The following is a 19,287-nucleotide window of genomic DNA, read 5'->3' as shown; positions in this document are numbered from 1 at the left end:
AACCAAATCAAGAAAAAGAAGAAGAAAACATTTAGAGTAAAAAAAATTTCTCAAGAATGCAAGGGGGTATAAAAGGGAAAATTAAAAAAAGTAGACCGCTTGAAACGATAAGTCTATCGGGTTCGGACCCAAACAGCATTCTTCAGATTTGGATCGTCGTGTCATAGACCATGTATTTAAATTGATACCTGAGTCGATGATATCACCTTCGGTATCCCTTCCTCTCGACCACAACCGTACCCTTCTGTGTGTATACCCAACAATCGTCACGCGCCGGTAATACCGACCAATATCTCTCTCTCCCCCTGTGTGCGACACAATCGGACTCTTGTGGTGGCGTTTTCGGCCTTTGCCCACATGCCGGGGATTACGTTGATGTTACATTCCTGAGTATGCCCGATTGCCATGTCACTCACATGGCAACGGCTCGTGAAATGTGATCATCGTCGACGTGTCCTCGCAGGAGGAGGTAATGCCGAGACGAAGGAGCTGCCCTCTCACCTTACATCGAGAAGACGTTTGTCTCTTCCTGCGTTCTTGAGATAACCAAGTCAGGTGGACTCCCGTGTTATAGCGCTTCAAAGATATGTCCAACAAGTACAGGAGAGATGCCGAGCAAGTCCACGCCACTGCATGCCCTTCGACAGGGATATAGAAAGGTATAACCCCACAAGTTCCACAATAGAACCGGTTTGGTGCCCCTTGTCCGACGCGATATCTTGCAAACTGGTTCTTTCTCCTACGACAGTTTCGGGACCAGTAAAATCAAACGATATTCAACATATACATCCATTGGCCTTTTATCCTCTCAATATAAGTGCCCCTGCCATTCCTCTTGTATATATGAAGAGTTACATTCATCTACTGCTTTTGAGACAGCTTGCCAGGTTAGATCTTATACATACTACCAAGACGAACGTTTTATCATCGTATATACAACAATCCATGAAGCTTCTTCGGTTTGGCTCATCCGCGTACCGTCTAAATATTTCTAGATCCGTAGTCTCCTTTCCCTCCCTATTGATCATATCTCAATGTTTCCACACATAATTTACGTACTCGGCTAGACAAGCAACATACTTGTCAGTCTACGTTCAGGTCTACCGCCCAATAATGGATAACAATGTTAACATCAAACAAGCCCACTGAAGCTTCCCCAAAGGCGATATGACTGCCAGGACTTAGGGGCCGACCTAGTAGCAATGTTTCAATGTCTTCGGATATATTTTTGAGGGATTCTTTGATGTTCATTATGACGGCCAACTTATAGACATGACAATGGAACCATATGCACTTACTACTATATATAATTTGAGTCACGTCGAAAATACAATTCATAGATCGGAGAGCTATCTCTCCAAAGATGCCATTCAGAATAATACATTTATTTCATTTATGGAGTCAGGAAAAACAATTCATTTCTTCTCATCAAACTAGCAACCATATCGTGGTGTCTATAGTAAAGTATATAGTAGTCTCTCAGATGTGTTTCCTGTGGTTAGAAAATATACACCAAGTCTGGAACGGCCGTATTACTATGGATTAGGACATATTCTCACAACCTAATCGAAGTTATCCCTTAAGAAAAGTATACACATATTGTGAATACTCTTGATTTGACCAAGATATTTTTTAAATATAGATTGTCAGAAAAAGTGAATCTGAGATCCTCATATTTGTTAATAATGCCTCTCGAAGTGAATACCATCAGGAATTGCAATCATTTTAAATGCATATCAAGTGGCCCTTGACTTGTATTCTCTTCTACAAGTGGGATCTTTGCATTAGTGTCTCTTTTAATTGCTCTAAATTTATTAAAAGCCAATGTACATACCCTCAATTCGCCCAAATTCGCACAGGAAAAGACTTTTAGAGGATCTAAATTCTAAATATATTCAGTTTTAACTAGATAACTTGTAGTTCTCCCTCCTCCTTTCCTAAGCATGAAAACACCCCAGCCAAATATCCAGTATAGCTTACAACAGAAAGTGAGATATGCAGCATACAAGAGGGTGATCAATCGACAAAACAAACAAACCCACTGATCACTGACCTTTCTCTAATATCTTCGCAGCCATCTTCCGAAGATCAACCTTTCGTATCTTACCAAGTGACAGGAATCTCCCGGTTTACTCCCCCTTTACCAAACTCAAAGACATACTGTGGTGCCTTGTATCGCCCGAGAGCCTCGTGTGTCCAATCTCGGAGTTCCTCACTAGATGGCTTTTTGCCCCTGACAGAGCTGATACTCGGCCACGCAAAGTTCCCCGGACGACTAATAGGGACGATGTTGTCATCAGCGCCTACAGTTCTGGCGTGCACATGAGGCATCACTATACCCACCGTTGTTAGGCGGGCTTCGATAGAGTCTGTCGTGGTTGAAGCAGGTAGGGGAGGCTTCCGTGAGACCTTGTAAAATTAGTCCCAACCCTGGATACGCTGACGAGAATATCTTACTATAGCTGCTTGTGTACTGCGTCATGTCCAGCTCATTCAAGAGGCGATGCATAAGAGGACGAGGAACAGGTGACGCACCAATGGTTCCCGTCCGGAGATTAGAACAATCAAAACCGTCAGGCTTCGGTAGATTCATGATATGACGACACTTCCATACTTACCATCGCAGCAACCTAGTCAAACAACCTAGTTAACCACTCCCGATTCATTGGTGACCGCATGCAGCCCACATCTTTTGATGTCTTATGTTGCTCTCCCCCCATCTTCCAATTGCTTCGGCCTTGTATTGGGGATGTTAGCTGCCCAGCCTACTGCTGAATGACCCGGCAATTGAGACGGCTTTGGTGGGAGCAGGGAACCTGCGTCAGAGTAGTTGTATTCACTACGACTAGGCTCAATTCCCTGAATCTCAATGCATCCAGGTGTTCCTCTAAGTGCTTCGCGCATCCTCGCATCAATGCATTGCCTGGCATACATAAGATTTCAGGGGCCCGCATTTGCTTCGCAAGCATGTCCAAATTTACGGTGTTAATTATTATCAAGTACCTGGTCAAGGGCATGCATGGGAAGCAAAAGTATCGTGGCGGAGTGGGTTGATGTACTGCGAAAATATAGTCGAAGGTATAACCGAAAGAACCTTGGGCTCCAGCGAACGGCATGACTGCGAAAGTTGACTCGGATGTGGAGCTGGGCAGAGGAGAACCTGAACCGGGAGAGGAGGGAATCCATAAAGAGGGAAAGAAAAAGAAGAAATGGAAAGGGAAGAAACAAAATTCACGTAGACGTAACTAATATAATATCCAGGAGGAAATTCGTTTCATCGGCCGAACCCCTCACACGCTTATCGCCCGACGGCCATCTTTTTATCTCCATCTTTAGCCGCTGTTGATTACATTCACCCCAACACACAGTGGTGCACCTTGTGAGATCTTTTTCTCAAAACACACCCTACTGTATAACTCAGAATGTCGCTACTTGAAACTAAATTCGATTGCGTGGTGCTGAATGGCACCGTGGTGACGGCTGCCGACACCGGCCGCTACGATATTGGAATAAAAGATGGGAAAGTCAACCTACTAGCACCAGCCTTCGCTTTAGCAGAATCGCTTACTTCCCGATTGATTGATGCTGAGGGAGCTTATGTTATGGTATGATGCCCTGTGGGTCTTCCAAAATGGAGACCTGACTGTTGAACTATAGCCGGGGGGTATAGATGCCCATGTCCACCTGGCGGAACCAGAGCTGTTTGGCAAAGGGAGGAGTGTTGATGATTATACGACAGGTAAGCCCTTCTAACCATGCAATGCTCGTGATGGTCTTATTGTTGAAGCCGACTCCCTTGCAGGAACTCGGTCTGCGATAGCCGGTGGTACAACTACTATCATCGCATTTGCCCCGCAGGAGAAGAAGGACCCGTCACTCCTAGGGGCACTAGATGAGGCCCACGATAAGGCTGCCGACAACGCGTACTGCGACTATTCTTTCCATATGATCATCTCTAACCCAACTCACCAAGCGCTCAATGAATTTCCCGTGTTGCGTGAACGGGGCGTTTCATCTGTGAAGATTTACATGACCTATGAATCGCTAAAATTACGGGACAGGGAGATATTAGATGTCCTTCTGCAAGCACGGACTCACGGAGTCACTACCATGATTCATGCCGAAAATGGAGACATGCTGTCGTGGATGACTGAGAAACTCGAGAGCCGTATGTTGCTCGCGCCGAAATACCATGCCACGTCTCGTCCACCGATATTAGAGGGCGAGGCCACTAATAGAGCCATTGCCTTGGGACAATTGATTGGGGCACCGATCTTGATTGTCCATGTTTCGACACGGCAGGCAGCCGCTGTCATTCGAGAGGCGCAGACGCACGGTCTCCCAGTCTTCGGGGAGACCTGCCCCCAATACCTATTTCTGACCCGAAAGGACCTTGATCAACCGGGGTTTGAAGGTGCAAAATGTGTCTGCTCACCCCCTCTCCGAGAGGGTCCTGAGGACCCCGATGCCATGTGGCAGGGAATGAAAAATGGGACGTTTACAATCCTCTCTTCCGACCATTGCCCCTTCCTGTATGATAATGCAGTCCACGGCAAAAAATCTGCGATCAGTGCGGATGCGCCGCTTGGACGATTCCGACTCATACCTAACGGATGTCCCGGCGTCGAGACTCGGCTACCCTTGGTGCTGAGCGCAGCCCGCCTTCGTCCGGAGCGGTTCGTGGAGCTGACAAGCACAAATCCTGCTAAGCTCTATGGGCTGTATCCTCAGAAGGGGGCCCTGATCCCGGGTATCTCCGATGCGGATTTAGTTATATGGTACCCCAACTTGGAGCCGTTCCAGATCACAAACTCTGCGTTGCATCATGCTGCCGATTACACCCCTTTCGAGGGTCACTCCGTATCTCAATGGCCTCGGTACACATTGATCCGTGGGGAAGTGGTGTGGGACCGCGATAATGGAGGCATTGTTGGCAACAAGGGCTTCGGTCAGTTTGTGCACCGCACGCGCAGTACCTTCTGTGAGGATCAACCTCCTTGGGATGTGGAGCAGTTTTAGAACGATTGATATTTGAGAATACATGCATGAACGTGCATGAATACATATTATAGTATTATTCCAATCGTTTCTGAATACGCTCATATTCCTAGAAAACTTCTCCGAGATATTGAACGGCGTCCTGAAAAGCATCAAGACGTGATGAAAAAGATGTGTGATCTTTTATATATGCCAGGGAATCTATAGCTGAAAGTTGTAAAACGATACCGCGGCACTCTATCAGCACTCGCTTTTCAAGCCATGGCAGTGAAATTGTTTTATGGGGTGCTCTCAATCCAACCTTACTTGTAATGTATACAGGGCCAATTTTGCTCACTCAATAGACTTTGTCTCGTCTCGTTTGCATAGCTTTGCATCATATAGCAAGACAGCCTGCGGGAGAGCTTCCACACGGCGATCACTAACGTACAAGGGTGATTCCTTTCAGGGGCTACATTACACGCACCAATCCTCCTCCGAGGTAAATCCAGCCAAATTTCCGCTGATGACATCTTGGAATGAAGCAAACATTATAGTCCTGGTTGTCATTTGTGCCATCTCTGCGCTGTCGTGAGCAGCACAACTTTCAGGCTCGTCCAACAGCGATCCACCAACAACGCTACCAACAACGCTACTAACAACCTTCTGGGCACGCTCTAAAGCGACGAGATCAAACTTCACAGAGGAATTTTCCCAGGTTGGCACCATTTGAATGCGGATTCTAGCTCGGTCACCCTGGACCTGATCCATGTAGGTGTATTGGGTCTACTGTAGGTCTATATTCTTTACCACATGTCTCTTCAAATTTGGAAGCAAAAATCTCTCCGTAATAATGTTTTAGTTTCGTCAATATTGGTTTTCACACGAAGGATGATAACTCGGGTTAGGCAGGCAGTGCTTTGCTTTTTTCTTACTACTATGCCTATTGAAGCTGACACTATTTTATCGCTCCTTTCATTTCCTAACATGGGGAGGGATCTTAGGGCTAGCGACCCACTAGATGGAAGTGGAATGTATAGATCGGTATATTCTGCAGGAATACCAATTCTAGACTACACTTACTGTATTACCTCCTTGCATAAATAGCGATACTACTTTTTATTCATAGAGGTTAATAGATTGATAGATTTGTCATGGGAGCTGGCTCCCGTCTTGGCGTTACTAGGTATTTTAATCTAATCTTAACTTCCCGTCTTATCTGATTTTTTTCATCTTTTTCTCATTCGCCTTATCTGATCCTGCTATCACATACGAAGTACTTAGTATTTATTGATCATGCAGTTAAAGTTACCCAATCCAATGGCCAAGGGCCAGCCGGGGATCTTACACCAATATGTATGTCTAGTTGATGGGATTATCCGTGGCTGGTGGGGGTCCTATCATTAAACTAATGATATTATTATCCTTAGGCTGAGAGACTAGTGACCTTCGAATTTACAAGGGGAAATCAGAGAAAGCCTCACAGTCTTATCTTTATCGGGGGATTATCAGATGGACTATGGACTGTTGATTACATGACCGACTTAGTCACAGCGCTGCAGAACAGCGCATGGTCCGTTTTCTCCCTAGTCCTGTCCTCTTCGTACAATGGATGGGGCGTAGGTCGTCTGGGGCAAGATATCGACGAGATTGCACAATGCGTCCAGTATGCGCGGGATTATAAGAAACAACTCTTTGGACCCGGGAAGGTAGTCATTATGGGCCATTCGACTGGTAGTCAAGACGTGATGCATTATCTAAGCTGTCCGAACCCGAGGCCCAGACATCCAGTTCTGGATAAGGACGTTGAACCCATGGTGAGGCCTCCAGTTGATGGTGCAATCATGCAGGCGCCTGTCTCAGACAGGGAAAGTATTCTCTACGTTCTAAATTCCGGCACGGAAAGAGACAGCCCGGAAAATATGCAAGAGCTTTACCGTCAAGCCGTCACAGATGCAAAGAAGAACACTTACGAGGATGGCAATAGTGTTGAAACGATCGTTCCACTTTCAGTGACTGCCAGGATCGGATACTCGTCATCTACGGCTGTCAGTAGTCGCCGGTTTCTGAGTTTGGCTAGCCCCGATAGTCCTCAAAAGCCGGATGAGGATGATCTGTTCAGCTCGGACCTCAGTGACGCACAACTTCAAAAGACATTTGGTGTTATTGGGTCTCGTGGGCTTCTGAGGTCGAGATTGATGGTGCTGTACTCAGGAAGAGACCAATCTGTACCGTCGTGGGTGGACAAGGGGGTTTTAGTAAAACGCTGGTCTACCGTGGCGGGCGAGTTTTGGCACCCGAAGAGTATGATTATCCCCGGTGCTTCACATGCTCTGAGCGATGATGATCAGGCGGAGCCAAGGCGTATTTTGGTTGAAAGGGTCACCGAGTATCTTGATGAGGTGGCAAAATGTACTTGAATCTGTTCTGGGCCTGGAAGTATACCTAAATAGCCCAAAGGATTGTATGACCTCCAGGGTACTATATTTACCCCCCTTACATAATTCACCTAATAGATTGCCATACTACGCCTCATAGAAAAGCGTATAGTAGCTAGCAATTAAACCCGTTAGTTGACGTCTTGACTGTTCAGATGACCTTACAAAGCTCTTGTCAACAGCATGTTTAGGTCCAAAGCCTTCTCCTGTTTGAGTAGAATCAGAATCCAAGTCTAACTCCTACAGGTATTCCGTGGGAAAGGATCTATTAGTGGCGGACCTGACCACCCACCGCCTTCGCCGGATGGGTGGTCGGCGGCGTAGAGGCATTTTCACCGTAGAGGCAGATTTTGAAATTCCTATATTTTTGAATCCATACAAACCACCTAATATGTCTAAATTATCTGAAATTCATGATGGACGCATTGATAAGGCCGTTGAAGCTATACAGCAAATGAAAAATCCTAATATTGCAAAATTTACGCGGGAATTCAGGGTCCCCTACTGTATACTCTATGGCCGTGTACATTATCAAAAAAGTCTTATTTGACTCGCATGCCTGTTAATAAAGCGCTAAATCAGTATCAAGAGACTGCCCTAGTTTAGTGGATTAACAAAATACATGATCTTTATCTACCTATCACTATTCAACTTCTTCTTGACTGGGCAAATCAAACTGTGCAGTGTACTAACCCTGAAAAATATACTGATCAATTGTAGATATATCGCTTTGTCAAAAGACTTTCTCCTTATCTAAAAATTAGCCCGGAGATTCAGAAAACAAAAAAAAGAAGTATATAGAAGTTGAGAATATTGGATAGCTTCAATTCTAATATAATTAATTTATAAACTTGCTTAAAGGGATCCCCGCTTGCCTTGTATATAACTTTAATAAAATACAGGTTTTAACCAGGCAAAGGAAAGTGCCAAAGCATGCTTAATATAAAGGGAAGAAAGATCTTGGATCTTTCTAAAGCAGAGTATTCAGATAATATAACTGTGATTCCATTAGCCAGCCACCTAACCACTAGGCTAAAAGCTCAGCAATTGACTACTTTTCAAGTAGTCAACCTGTTAGGTGGTATATATATAAGGTGGTCCTATCTCATACTAGGAACCATATAACTATACCTAAGTATATTACTACAGATAATTAGATTATAACACCGCTTTTTATCTTGTTAGACAAGAAATTTAGGGAGGCCTGGTATAATAAAGAACTACCTGATTTCTATACTGCAGTCTCTGAAAAGAGCTATATAAATGATAAAGTATTGATTGACTGGCTTTATAAATTTTATGAAGAGACCAAGAATTGTATAAGAAGAGAAGAAAAATGTGTGCTTATCTTTAACAGCTATACTACTTATAAAATACTTAAATTTCTATAACTCTGTGAGATTTATGAGATTCTTCTCTTTTGTTCTAGACTTATATAACTTACCTCTGCCAATCACTTGATAGGAAGCTCTTTCTTGTATATAAAATGCACTTTTGCAGTGCGAATAATCTTATCGCGCAGTGGTATGGTATCCCAGGAGATAAAAGGCACTTTTTAAGTGATATCATGACTGTACAAGATAAGATCTTTTAACTTATAAATTATATATAACTTCTTTAAAGAACACAGTATCTTTTCACCAGATGGATTATCTATAATTAAAGCTATTCAGAATAGTCTATCTCTAGTGCTAGAAATCTCCGCGCCTGATCTATATATATAGAGAGAGACTACACCTTCTCTGAATTCTCTTTCTTTAAGTATTGAAAACACGCCTCTAAAGACCTCTCTACAGATTTAAAAGAATTAGAAAAAGTTATTCTATCTACTAGATTTTATAGAGATCTTTCTATGAGTTAAGTACTGCTTAGAATATTTTATTTAATTAGGAGAAACTTTAATCTGTAACATGCAGTCATGAACTCTACTTTAGAGTGAATTAAATCAGTCCAGGCAATACAATGCCGTAGATCTACTAAGTAGAGATTCAGCGTCTTGGGAATAGTGGTATACTAACTATATGGGATATAAATCAATCTATTATAGATAGAAAAGTTAAAGAGGAGTTAAATAAGAAGGCAGATAAGGTATATAAAGAAGTGTATAGTCATCTCCCACCTGCGTCTCCTGCAGAAGATCAAAAACCTGCTTCATATAGTGAAAAGGCAGGTGAATCGGGTAATCAGTTTTATTTTATAGACTCTATAGGATCTAGGCATTGAAATGCGAATTACTTCAAAATCTGCCTCTACGGTGAAAATGCCTCTACGCCGCCGACCACCCATCCGGCGAAGGCGGTGGGTGGTCAGGTCCGCCACTAATATATGTATTGATCGTAAATTTATTTCAATACGAAGACCTGGTAAAGTATTCGTATGATACGATATCATAAACGATCAGATTTGTGATCTTATCGAATTATCAAGAAGGCCTATCTAGGTGGGAATCATGAGAACTTTTATATGTGGCCTGATTACCATAGTATTCGACAATCTACACAATCTCGCAGGCAGCCTATTACCAAGCATACGCCAGGCGCCTGCGACACTGGGTAATTTCATGGATGTATTCAATCAATATACGTATACAGCCTAGTATACCAGGGTTTGATTTGAATATAAAAAGATTATGCTTTCTTGTACAGATTAAAAATTAGTCTTTGAGGAGCTATGTTCGACAGATTTAGACTATTAAGGGGCTTAAAAGTAAAGGAACCCAGTCAAAGACCGTATATTCAGCTGTAATAGGACTACAACACTGACAAGCCAAAAACGTCTAGATCGCACCAGGTATGCCCCTCTCGAGGCACAATGACTCCCCTCAACGGCGAATATATCATGGATGTCTCATTATACGACATAATTGCGTTAAAAATAAGCAAATCAAGGATTTTGGGTGTAACCAAAAAAGCCCGCTTGGCCCACTGGATGCCGAGGGCATTCATCGAGGACGCACCCAAGAACAGAAACCAACCGCATAACATAGTCCCCTCAAAGTAGCCCCCGAAGGACCTCATATGTGCTAAAAGTGACTGCCTGACCAATACCCACCTGCAAAACCCGCGGCAGGGTACCTCTATACAGCGCCGCGAATCCCTCCTGCTCCACAATCAGGCGGACTGTCGGGATGAGACGTGCGGAGCCAGCCTCGCTTCCCCGCGATGGTTCTTTTTGAATACGAGTTTCTGAAACATCAGCAACTAGAAAATCAGCTAGACGCATTTTAGCTGGACTTACTGAGGGTATCAAGGGGTGCATTCGCAAGAGGCCCAAGAGAGCCAGCCACAAAGCCAAGTCAGTCCGGTCTGCCAGGAGGGCAAGCCGGTAGATTTGTGCTCCGGCTGGAGATCTAATAGCCGCTGTCGAATTCGAGTATAGGCAAACAGATTGACTGATCACAGACGGTGTTAGCGCAAGGATCCAATAATAAGTTGCTCGTAATCGTCAGCGCACCGGCTTGGTTGGTTCTCTGCTGCGCTGCAGTCAGTCTGACTCCGCACCAAAGAGCTTGAACACCCTCCGTCCGGATGATCGCCATCATGGCCTCTGGAGCACTTCGATAGCCAAACCTTGAGGAGGATAAACCTTGGGCATGCGTTCCAGCGGTCTGGAGGCGGATCTTAACGACCTCGGTGGGCGTCACGACCAGCATTGCCTCCGTCACTGCAGCCGCCAATCCCGCTAGAGACAACCTGATAAGCTTCCTTCATCCAGGCTGATGAGTAGTCGTACCAGCAAACAGTTTCTGCGACGGAAGGCTCTTCTCGTCCAACCCAGTCAAGGCAGACTTGTACTCTCAAAACTCGTGAATCGGACTGCCATCTTTGGCATGATGCCAAATAGGACCGCACCGAGACCACGATAAAATGTTAAAGGGGATTGATAATAGATTGATTGGATGGAGGATCGCAAGCTTCCATCTAGACGACAACGTGAGTGAGGGATTGTTTCACCGCGGGGGTGAAGCTACCTGTGAGAGTCGCATCAAGGACATGGGCGCCCCCGCTGTGGAGGGACCGTTTGGTTTGTATCGCAACTTTTATTGTACCTGGCATTCGACAGTAAGCCCTCCGTTTCGGGCTGGGCTTCTGAACCTACCCAGCGGATGGCAGATCAAGGCTTCCATCATTCCAGCGCCGGCTCCTGTTCGAGGCCATTGTTAGCTCCGAGAATATTAACACCAGGGAGACTAGAATAGTACCATGAAGGGCGGTTATGGTCGACCGAACGGCGGCTGTTCGGTCCGAGGCAGACTGAATGGTGGTAGCCATTGTGTCATGGAATAGTATAAGAAACGTACACTCGGAGTGACAGACAATATTGGCGACGGTATATCAAAGGCCATGCTCGCTCTTTTTCAAGTAATCTAACATTTACCCATGTCATCTTTCTGGTACCTCCGGTGGGAATCAACCCCTATCTGCGACAAAGTTCGATATTCGGAGCCAAGGAGCCGGGCCTTCGCGTTGAAGGAAGAGGCGATGGATGCCCAGAGTCTTTTGGAAAACATGAGATAGAATAGACGGAGAACGGTCAACTAAGCAAAACCGGGCCCGGGTTCGGGATCAGCACGATCGACGCAGCCAGGACCTGAGGATGGGCCTACAAAAAGGATCAAGACGAGTAGCGCTGATGCTGGATCCTCAATTCAATCTCCTGCCCATCATCTCATCTATCGTTCATCTACTCATTTCTCTGACACAATGGCATCCTTCTTGTAAGCACCCTTATCCCCACGCACTAAAAATAGCTGACCACATCCCCCTCCAGAAGCAAATCATTCGCGCACAAAGGCTACGCCGCATTTCGACCAACCTACGCCGCCGAGCTCTATCGCACGGTGCTAGCTTATCACGAAGGCTTCTCTGACTCTCGCCGCAGTCTCTCTGTTGACTTGGGGACAGGCCATGGTCTCGTTACGCGGGAACTCTCGCCACACTTCCACCGGGTCATAGGGACTGATCCATCCGCGGACATGGTTTCTCAAGCCCGAGAACTGTCCCCCGTGACGTCGTACCCCAACGTGGAATTTCACCAATCCGCTGCCGAGTCGCTGCCCTTCCTCAAAGGGCCACAGTCGACCTAGTAACTACTGCCCAGGCCGCGCACTGACTCAACTACGCCCGGCTTTGGCCGGAGCTAGCCCGGATTGTGCGTCCGAGGGGCACGCTGGCCTTGGGGATATAAGGATCATGCCCTAGTCTCTCATCCTCACACCAGCGCCATCATATAGCATTTGGCTTATACGCAGGACCCTGATTTGCTTGGCTCATATTGGCAGCAGCCCGGGCGGGGGATCGTCCAGGACAAACTGCGCGCCGTCGAGCCGCCGCTCACCGAGTGGGCGGAGACCCAGCGGGTCGAGTACGAGCCGGCCACGGCCGGTGTCAAGCGGGGGCAGGGCGAAGATGACACTCGGAGCGATGGAGTACACCCGTACCTGGAGCTCGTTCCACTAGTGGCAGCAGCGGTTCCCCAGTGCGCATCGACGGGGACCTTATGGGGACGGGGAGGGTGATGTGATTGATCGGATGATGGATGCTATTCGTGAGGCAGAACCAGCATTTCAAGTGAGCGAGTGGAAGGAGAAGGAGGTTGATGTTGAGTGGGGGAGCGCACTGATATTGGCGAGAAGACGTGAGGAATGATGGGTCGGTAGTAGAAATCAAGCTAACTGCCTTATTGCGATGGATTCTGTTAGAACGCTAGGTACAGTATAATTGATTAGGATATCTATCTACCTACTACTATATATATCACTTTGATAGGGCCATTATCCATGTTTCCTTAATTAGGAAATACTTAAGACGTTTAATTTTGGGTATAATTCTATGGTCTACTACAGCTTGTACGCGAATGATCAGCCCTATCATCGGCTCTGAAAAAATCTGTTCAATCTGAAACTACCAAAGCCCGTAATTATAGTTTCCACTTAGTGTAGATGATCGTCAAGTTCGTCGGTCACCGAACGGTGATGTACAAGCGCAGGATTCAGGGCAGGAAGGGGCCATGTGATCAATCACGTGAGATTCATTTCTTTGACTTCACATTGTTGTAAAACCACTGTTATATTGAGATCCACCATTCTTATCAATCCATGCACTCTAAGAGACTGGGAACTACTACCATTTATGTACATAGCTCCGACCAAGCCTTATTTCAATCTTTTAGGGATGCCAAGCCCACATCCTTGTCTTAAACCTTCCACCTGAAATCCTTCGTTCGCTGACAAATGCTCTGTCTTTAAACCTTCTTGGGTTCCTCGCTCCCCTGGCTCGACTGCGAGTTATCATCACTGGCCGGCCTTGGCGCCGTTGCAGTCGCCATCGCTGTCTCCTCTTTTCTCATCAGCCCGCGGTCTCGGGTGAAGACGCAGAGGACTAGGCAGACGCCCATAAAGGGTACCATGGAGATAAACACCGTCTGGCTGGCATCCACGTACGCTGATTGGATCTGATGCCTCTCGGTCGCTGCGAAATGATCGAGCGAGGGCACCGCGTAGCTGTTATTAGCGATTTCGCGCAAGGTGGACGGGAGCGCACGTTGCAACGCCGTCTGCTGGATTACGCTGCAACATGCCAGGCCCACCGCGCCCCCCAGTGCCCGGAAGAAGTTGCGGTTTGAAATCACCACCGCGCGGAGATCGCTTGGCGAATGTGCTTGGATGGCCACCAAACAGGGCTGGAACACGTTGCCCACACCGGAGCCGAGAATGATAAGGGAGATGACGATCACAGCCAGGGAAGTGCCCTGGTCGAACAGACAGAGAAGGCCCGCTCCGCTACTGGCCCGGAGGTTAGCGGCAGGATCATTGGGTGACAGGGTAAGAAGGGGATTTTGTGAATCATACAGACTCCAGCAGAAGAATCCAGCCCAGATCACTTCGCCGTATCGAGAAAATCGGGTGATGTACAAACCTGAGCCGACGAAAAAGATCATCTGGGCCACCACCATCGGAGTGAGCAGGGCGGCAGCCCCGAGCGGGGTCATTCCGCGCACATTCTCGAAGTGAATGGGTAGGAAGTACAGCTCGGCGTAATAGCAATATCTAAAGAAGAAATTCTGCAGCAGGATGACCACGACCGCCGGGGTTCGGAACATGGAGACTGTATCCTTCGTTAGTTTGAGTTTCAGTAATTTGCTATGCGCGCTACCTACAGGGGACCATGGGAAGCCGCGCCACTTTGGCTTCAACGAAGAGGAAGGCAAGCGTGCAGGCCCCGCCCACGGATAGCATAGCAATCAGTAGAGCTGAGCCCCATGCGAAGTAGGAACCACCCCCCGATAAAGGAATCAGAACACAGATCAGACCTGCGGAGCCGGTCAACAAGCCCCAGCCGTCGATGAGTTTGATCCGCTCGAGGCCCTTGCCCTTGGACATAGTTGAGGGAAGCAGGAAGAAGGACAGGGCACAGCTGACCACCATCAACGGGCTGATTAGATAGAAAAAGCCGCGCCAAGTGGCTCGCTGCGTGAATGCTGCGGAAACGAAGGGCCCAACGGTGTTTCCAAGATCAATGCAACTTCCCAGAATGCCCTGGTACCGTCCGCGCTCCTGTAGAGTGACAATATCAGAAACAATCATCATGGTCAGCGAATTGATTCCGCCAGTGGCGATACCGGCCAGGCCCAGGAGGTCTGAGCCGTGGTACAGAATGCCAGCTCCAGCTAGGAGTAAGACAGCGGAGAGGGTAGACCCTCCGTCGGCCGAAGATGGTCTGACAGCCGGCCGTACAGTACTTGGAAGATGGTATTTACAATCATTGACGAGGTCCCCGCCCAGCTGATGGTATTCTGAGCATTCAGGTCTCGGGCGATGTTTGGCAGGGCCACCGCGATCCCATTCTGGTCGGCGTAGGCAAAGAGAAAGGCTGAGGCCAAGGTGGAAAAGACGATCAGTAACTGCGTACGTGGAAGCAGGTTCGTCTGGCCATGGATAGTGACATTGGGGCTTGTCATGATGGACAGTGGCAGTTAGGTGTGAATACCCAGGCGGGGTAGCTTGATTGTTCCAGGCCAGCTAGTGCAGAGTCTTCATAGCCTATTATGTTGTGCAATGTCTAGCAGAGATCGGCAATTTTTGCGCATAGTCCAGGATGTTAGGCCTACATCGAACGTACTATCGGGGAACCCTCGATTCCTGGAGGATGTACGTACTGCAAGATCTGGTGCCCTAAGATCACCCTCAGGCTAACCGCGTGACCCATTCTTGGCGCAGGTGGAAGGACAGGGCCTCAGCACTATCTCCAGAAGAAAACGCCGTATCGTGCATTTCATTTCTTCAAAGGCTAATGGCGTGATAGGCGCACGACCCTAGACGCATCTGGCCCGCCTTGGCTTACCGGAAAATGCGAATAAAGTAATGTATAAACGCCTTGGATGTAACATTCCCCAGAAGGATGAGTGCAGGCACAATTACATCGAGCGCCCGATCGACAGTCTAGGTAATTGCTCAGGATAGTCTTCATCACCAACAATACGGAAGATGCTACCGACATCGGCCTATCGGGATGTGGCAGTGATGGTCCTGGGAATTGGGAAGGATTAAGGCAAGAGTATCTGTGTGTGTGTGTGTGTGTGTGTGTGTGTGTGTGTGTTTAAGGAACCGAACCAGTTTGATAAACCGAATACATGGTATGCATGGTTAGAAGAAGATAGGGCTGTAGCAGCTTGACGGTATATAAAGGGTCAAGAGTCCGTCTTCCCCTCTACCTTCTTCCCCATCACTTCTCAACCAGACCTCTCTCTCGTGATAATCAAGCATTTTTACATCACAAACACTCTCTACCTTCTCAAAACGGCTCCTATCGCACTTGCTGAGACTGCCCAGCCCTCTGTCGGCCTGAAGAAACGGATGGAACTGAGCCCTGGGGCCCCATCCTTCAAAATCTTCTAGTGCCCGTCATACAGCAGGCCCTTCAGCCAGCTATACAAGCAGCTGTGTTTGAAGGCCTATCCGTGGGCAGCAACCGCTTGTCCAGCCTAGCCTCTGAAGCAGAAGAGCCTGACAATGCCATGCGGCCGTTCCTTACCTCTTTCCCCGAACCTTTAGAATCGGGCAATGCCATTGACCATTGAAAGTTCCGGGACATCACCCGAGTGCTGGGCAGGGAATACTTTGATATCGATCTAACCCAGGTTCTAGAAGCGCCAAATGCAGATGATCTGCTACTCGATTTGGCAATCACCAGTGCGTGGAGCTCCTTACATATAGTGGTTATCCAATGCTGACCCTCCTGAACAGTTTCTCGCCGCGGGTTGGTCGTTTTCCGAAATCAGAAGAACTTAACTCCTGCCCAGCAAAAGTACTTTACCAACCATCTCGGTCAACTCACTGGCAATCCCGACACCTCGGGCGTGCATGTCCACCCAATGTAAATAATTTCCGCAAGCTTACATGTAGAAGAGCGTGGACTGACACTTATCAGAAACCACACCGTGCATAAGGCGGGCGAAAAGCCCGACCTAGAAATGTCCACGATTGCGCGAAACCCCAACCATATGCTCTCGAAACAGACGGGTGTAACGGGCGGAAAGAAGCAACTGAAGAAGCAGAGCGTGGCGGGCGGCTGGCATTCAGACATTGCCTTTGAGCGTGTCACTTCGGACTACACCACCCTTATCAACAGAGTCCAACCATCCACCGACGGTGACACTATCTTTGCGAGCGCGTACGAGGTCTACGACCGCATCGGCCTGTCCATGCGCGCCTTTCTCGAAACCCTAACCGGCACATTCTCGCCCGTGGGATGCAATCCTAACCCGGAGCACACGCACCTACACCAGGTAGCACGTGGATACCCACTGAACGTAGATCAGAGTTCGGTGCTTTGCAATTTATATAAAACATTTATAAAGTGTCTGCTATGGGCAATGCAGGGCTTAATCTGTGAAGAAGCAACTCCAAACCAAGCTGTTGGTTCAACTCGTGTACTTGTGGTTTATGATTCGTGTATGCATCTTGTCTCTCGCGGTCGAGGCTGAGGATATTAGTCACTAAGAACCTTCCATCTATTGCCTGTAATGCTTGGATTGATTGGAATTACAGCATGATAGAAGCAAATGCAAGAAATAAAAATGATCTTGCCCATGTGTCCAAATTACAAAGTTCATTGAATTCAAGTAGTGTTAAGATTTTCCCATCACCAAGCAAATAGAAGTTGGTCATCATCAGCAAAGATATAGTACTAAGGTGTGCTGACTTGAGAAACGGTACAATATTCAGTATTCTAGAAAGATGCTGTGCTATATTGTTAGTTTGTTTTGAATGCTTACTCGATCATGATTTAGGGCTTTCAGCATGTACGGATAGTGTAGAGAACTAGGGGTATGGTCGGCAACAGAACAAGAATATCATGATGGGTCGGAAGAAAACAAGATTCCAATTTCACATTCGGTGAGCCGGAGTTTCGTTGCTAAGTTTTAGGATGCACAGATGGCTAATCGAGTTATCAGGTCTGACCTGCAGATCTGCGCTGTCACATCGCTTGATGTACAGTATGCATATCTAGAACGCTCCAGACCCGCTGAGTTGTGCATGAGAGCGTTCCTTGCGAGCTTTCATTGGGCATCAATGCCGATACCTACCTAGATAGTAGTGATTTATGCATGTATCATGCTGGTGTGCAGCAACACACTTTGCATTTGGTCTGCTTGTACAGCATTCATCTTCATCAAGCTGGATAGGAAGGAGAACAAGTCATGTATGCTAGGGGATTTTGCTGTTGTCATAATAATATTTGTATAATGGTATCTACGTGTTCCACAAGATACATGCGGAACAACTCGACAATCTTGAGAATATAGCGCCAATTTCTTATTTGTTAGATATGGGCACTATAGGACTTCGATATCCATTAATGTACAGATTGTGATGGCTAATTATCAACAGCCAAATAGTATATATGAGTGAACCAAGAAACCGGTCTTGTCGTAAATCTATGGCTTTTAATGTGAAATGATAGGGTTGCATTAGTCCCATAGTCGGCGCCATTTCTTAGCCGGAGATCTCCCATGAATCGATAAATTAACACACAAAACACCATGTATACACCGTCGGATATCCGTATACATTGACCTATGAGATCCGTGGTGTGAACGATCTCTTACAAACATGCGGTGTGATACTTGAAGGGGTACGTGTGTGGCATAGATGCAGATTGCCGGGAACGGCTGTACCATGAAGGACGACGTGGTAGGCTTGAAGCTGCCGATCTTCTACCAGGGATTCGTATTGACATACACACACACACACACACACACACACACATATATATATATATATATATATATATATATATATATATATGAAGGTCATGCCCTGCCTGATGAGGAACAGGTTCCCGGCCTGCATTCACTGCGCCACGTTAGAACACCGCGTCTATTGGAGAGCTAACGTAAGCAGTTATTAGTACATCCATCCCATTATATAACTCATCCTTGATAGCTTTTTACCACGTTGCATTGCAGTTCAAGCGGAGGGGAATTTACTTTATACTAGGTATACATGTTTACTGAAGTGGTTCTCTGGGGGTTGAAACATGTGATCTCTCAGTCAACGTGATGTATGCCCTAATCACGGTAAAGTACTACTGGTAGTACTACTATATCCGTAACAACAATTACATTTCTAATACACCTCCCATTACGTCGAAGGTTCCGGTAGTATTTCGATACTGTAGAATACAACCAGACCTTAAAGATAAGATGTCATTGCTGAGAAATCAAAATAGACTTGAGGGGCCGTGGAACTCTGGCCCACAAGCTATTGGACGCCATGATCCGCTATGGGGAACACGCCAAGATACAATAAGCAAGCGGACGATGATCTATCATATTGGTGGCTTGAGGCTGAGGTTTGAAGACGGATCGG

The 19,287-nt window shown here is 46.7% G+C and overlaps 9 protein-coding genes across 9 annotated transcripts; 5 read left to right on the top strand and 4 right to left on the bottom strand.

The window, feature by feature from the left end:
• Positions 1-1,940: 1,940 nt before the first annotated feature.
• Positions 1,941-2,679, bottom strand: BDW43DRAFT_182647 (uncharacterized protein). Its single transcript, XM_032038905.1, has 3 exons — positions 2,458-2,679; positions 2,344-2,409; positions 1,941-2,275 (listed from the first exon to the last, which is right to left on the bottom strand). Exons 1-3 carry the CDS (start codon positions 2,591-2,593, stop codon positions 2,130-2,132), a joined length of 348 nt encoding a protein of 115 aa, XP_031904596.1. The 5' UTR covers positions 2,594-2,679; the 3' UTR covers positions 1,941-2,129.
• Positions 2,680-3,350: 671 nt separating this feature from the next.
• On the top strand, positions 3,351-5,160 carry BDW43DRAFT_182619 (hydantoinase/dihydropyrimidinase family protein). The gene is made up of 3 exons (XM_032038904.1): positions 3,351-3,605; positions 3,658-3,739; positions 3,803-5,160. The coding sequence occupies exons 1-3, from the start codon at positions 3,423-3,425 to the stop codon at positions 5,017-5,019; spliced, it is 1,482 nt and encodes a 493-aa protein (XP_031904595.1). The 5' UTR covers positions 3,351-3,422; the 3' UTR covers positions 5,020-5,160.
• Positions 5,161-5,331: 171 nt separating this feature from the next.
• BDW43DRAFT_307270 (uncharacterized protein) lies at positions 5,332-5,748 on the bottom strand (the record flags this gene model as incomplete). Its single annotated transcript, XM_032046215.1, has 2 exons — positions 5,332-5,419; positions 5,465-5,748. 2 exons carry the CDS (start codon positions 5,746-5,748, stop codon positions 5,332-5,334), a joined length of 372 nt encoding a protein of 123 aa, XP_031904594.1.
• On the top strand, positions 5,651-6,195 carry BDW43DRAFT_182613 (uncharacterized protein). The gene has a single exon (XM_032038903.1). It carries the CDS (start codon positions 5,791-5,793, stop codon positions 6,082-6,084), a length of 294 nt encoding a protein of 97 aa, XP_031904593.1. The 5' UTR covers positions 5,651-5,790; the 3' UTR covers positions 6,085-6,195.
• Positions 6,196-6,229: 34 nt separating this feature from the next.
• BDW43DRAFT_264117 (putative esterase) lies at positions 6,230-7,596 on the top strand. Its single transcript, XM_032040640.1, has 2 exons — positions 6,230-6,333; positions 6,408-7,596. Exons 1-2 carry the CDS (start codon positions 6,274-6,276, stop codon positions 7,395-7,397), a joined length of 1,050 nt encoding a protein of 349 aa, XP_031904592.1. The 5' UTR covers positions 6,230-6,273; the 3' UTR covers positions 7,398-7,596.
• Positions 7,597-10,406: 2,810 nt separating this feature from the next.
• Positions 10,407-11,898, bottom strand: BDW43DRAFT_322003 (mitochondrial carrier domain-containing protein; the record flags this gene model as incomplete). The annotated part of the gene is made up of 6 exons (XM_032049462.1): positions 11,617-11,898; positions 11,514-11,558; positions 11,210-11,335; positions 10,869-11,096; positions 10,702-10,806; positions 10,407-10,615 (listed from the first exon to the last, which is right to left on the bottom strand). The coding sequence occupies exons 1-6, from the start codon at positions 11,684-11,686 to the stop codon at positions 10,407-10,409; spliced, it is 783 nt and encodes a 260-aa protein (XP_031904591.1). The 5' UTR covers positions 11,687-11,898.
• Positions 11,899-12,118: 220 nt separating this feature from the next.
• On the top strand, positions 12,119-12,933 carry BDW43DRAFT_307267 (uncharacterized protein; the record flags this gene model as incomplete). Its single annotated transcript, XM_032046214.1, has 3 exons — positions 12,119-12,132; positions 12,186-12,438; positions 12,697-12,933. The coding sequence occupies 3 exons, from the start codon at positions 12,119-12,121 to the stop codon at positions 12,931-12,933; spliced, it is 504 nt and encodes a 167-aa protein (XP_031904590.1).
• A 659-nt stretch (positions 12,934-13,592) lies between these two features.
• Positions 13,593-15,562, bottom strand: BDW43DRAFT_264115 (major facilitator superfamily domain-containing protein). Its single transcript, XM_032040639.1, has 3 exons — positions 14,574-15,562; positions 14,266-14,521; positions 13,593-14,199 (listed from the first exon to the last, which is right to left on the bottom strand). Exons 1-3 carry the CDS (start codon positions 15,001-15,003, stop codon positions 13,659-13,661), a joined length of 1,227 nt encoding a protein of 408 aa, XP_031904589.1. The 5' UTR covers positions 15,004-15,562; the 3' UTR covers positions 13,593-13,658.
• On the top strand, positions 15,472-17,399 carry BDW43DRAFT_307265 (uncharacterized protein; the record flags this gene model as incomplete). Its single annotated transcript, XM_032046213.1, has 5 exons — positions 15,472-15,564; positions 16,497-16,605; positions 16,660-16,789; positions 16,844-17,225; positions 17,295-17,399. The coding sequence occupies 5 exons, from the start codon at positions 15,472-15,474 to the stop codon at positions 17,397-17,399; spliced, it is 819 nt and encodes a 272-aa protein (XP_031904588.1).
• Positions 17,400-19,287: the final 1,888 nt, after the last annotated feature.

Source organism: Aspergillus alliaceus, assembly GCF_009176365.1.
Source record: "Aspergillus alliaceus strain CBS 536.65 unplaced genomic scaffold BDW43scaffold_5, whole genome shotgun sequence".
In the NCBI taxonomy this organism is placed as follows: Eukaryota; Fungi; Ascomycota; class Eurotiomycetes; order Eurotiales; family Aspergillaceae; genus Aspergillus; species Aspergillus alliaceus.
This window is presented reverse-complemented; position numbering and strand designations above follow the sequence as displayed.

What these genes read in the sequence shown, in the direction of transcription:
- BDW43DRAFT_182647 (XM_032038905.1), bottom strand. Translation starts at nt 2,593, where the DNA reads ATGAATCTACCGAAGCCTGACGGTTTTGATTGTTCTAATCTCCGGACG. An exon ending in GCAGTACACAAGCAGCTATA is followed by an intron (nt 2,410 to 2,457) that starts GTAAGATATTCT and finishes TAATTTTACAAG; the next exon opens with GTCTCACGGAAGCCTCCCCT. An exon ending in TCGAAGCCCGCCTAACAACG is followed by an intron (nt 2,276 to 2,343) that starts GTGGGTATAGTG and finishes CGTCCCTATTAG; the next exon opens with TCGTCCGGGGAACTTTGCGT.
- BDW43DRAFT_182619 (XM_032038904.1), top strand. Translation starts at nt 3,423, where the DNA reads ATGTCGCTACTTGAAACTAAATTCGATTGCGTGGTGCTGAATGGCACC. An exon ending in CTGAGGGAGCTTATGTTATG is followed by an intron (nt 3,606 to 3,657) that starts GTATGATGCCCT and finishes GTTGAACTATAG; the next exon opens with CCGGGGGGTATAGATGCCCA. An exon ending in TGTTGATGATTATACGACAG is followed by an intron (nt 3,740 to 3,802) that starts GTAAGCCCTTCT and finishes ACTCCCTTGCAG; the next exon opens with GAACTCGGTCTGCGATAGCC.
- BDW43DRAFT_182613 (XM_032038903.1), top strand. Translation starts at nt 5,791, where the DNA reads ATGTCTCTTCAAATTTGGAAGCAAAAATCTCTCCGTAATAATGTTTTA.
- BDW43DRAFT_264117 (XM_032040640.1), top strand. Translation starts at nt 6,274, where the DNA reads ATGCAGTTAAAGTTACCCAATCCAATGGCCAAGGGCCAGCCGGGGATC. An exon ending in CGGGGATCTTACACCAATAT is followed by an intron (nt 6,334 to 6,407) that starts GTATGTCTAGTT and finishes TATTATCCTTAG; the next exon opens with GCTGAGAGACTAGTGACCTT.
- BDW43DRAFT_264115 (XM_032040639.1), bottom strand. Translation starts at nt 15,003, where the DNA reads ATGATGATTGTTTCTGATATTGTCACTCTACAGGAGCGCGGACGGTAC. An exon ending in GCGGCTTCCCATGGTCCCCT is followed by an intron (nt 14,522 to 14,573) that starts GTAGGTAGCGCG and finishes CGAAGGATACAG; the next exon opens with TCTCCATGTTCCGAACCCCG. An exon ending in GGATTCTTCTGCTGGAGTCT is followed by an intron (nt 14,200 to 14,265) that starts GTATGATTCACA and finishes CCTCCGGGCCAG; the next exon opens with TAGCGGAGCGGGCCTTCTCT.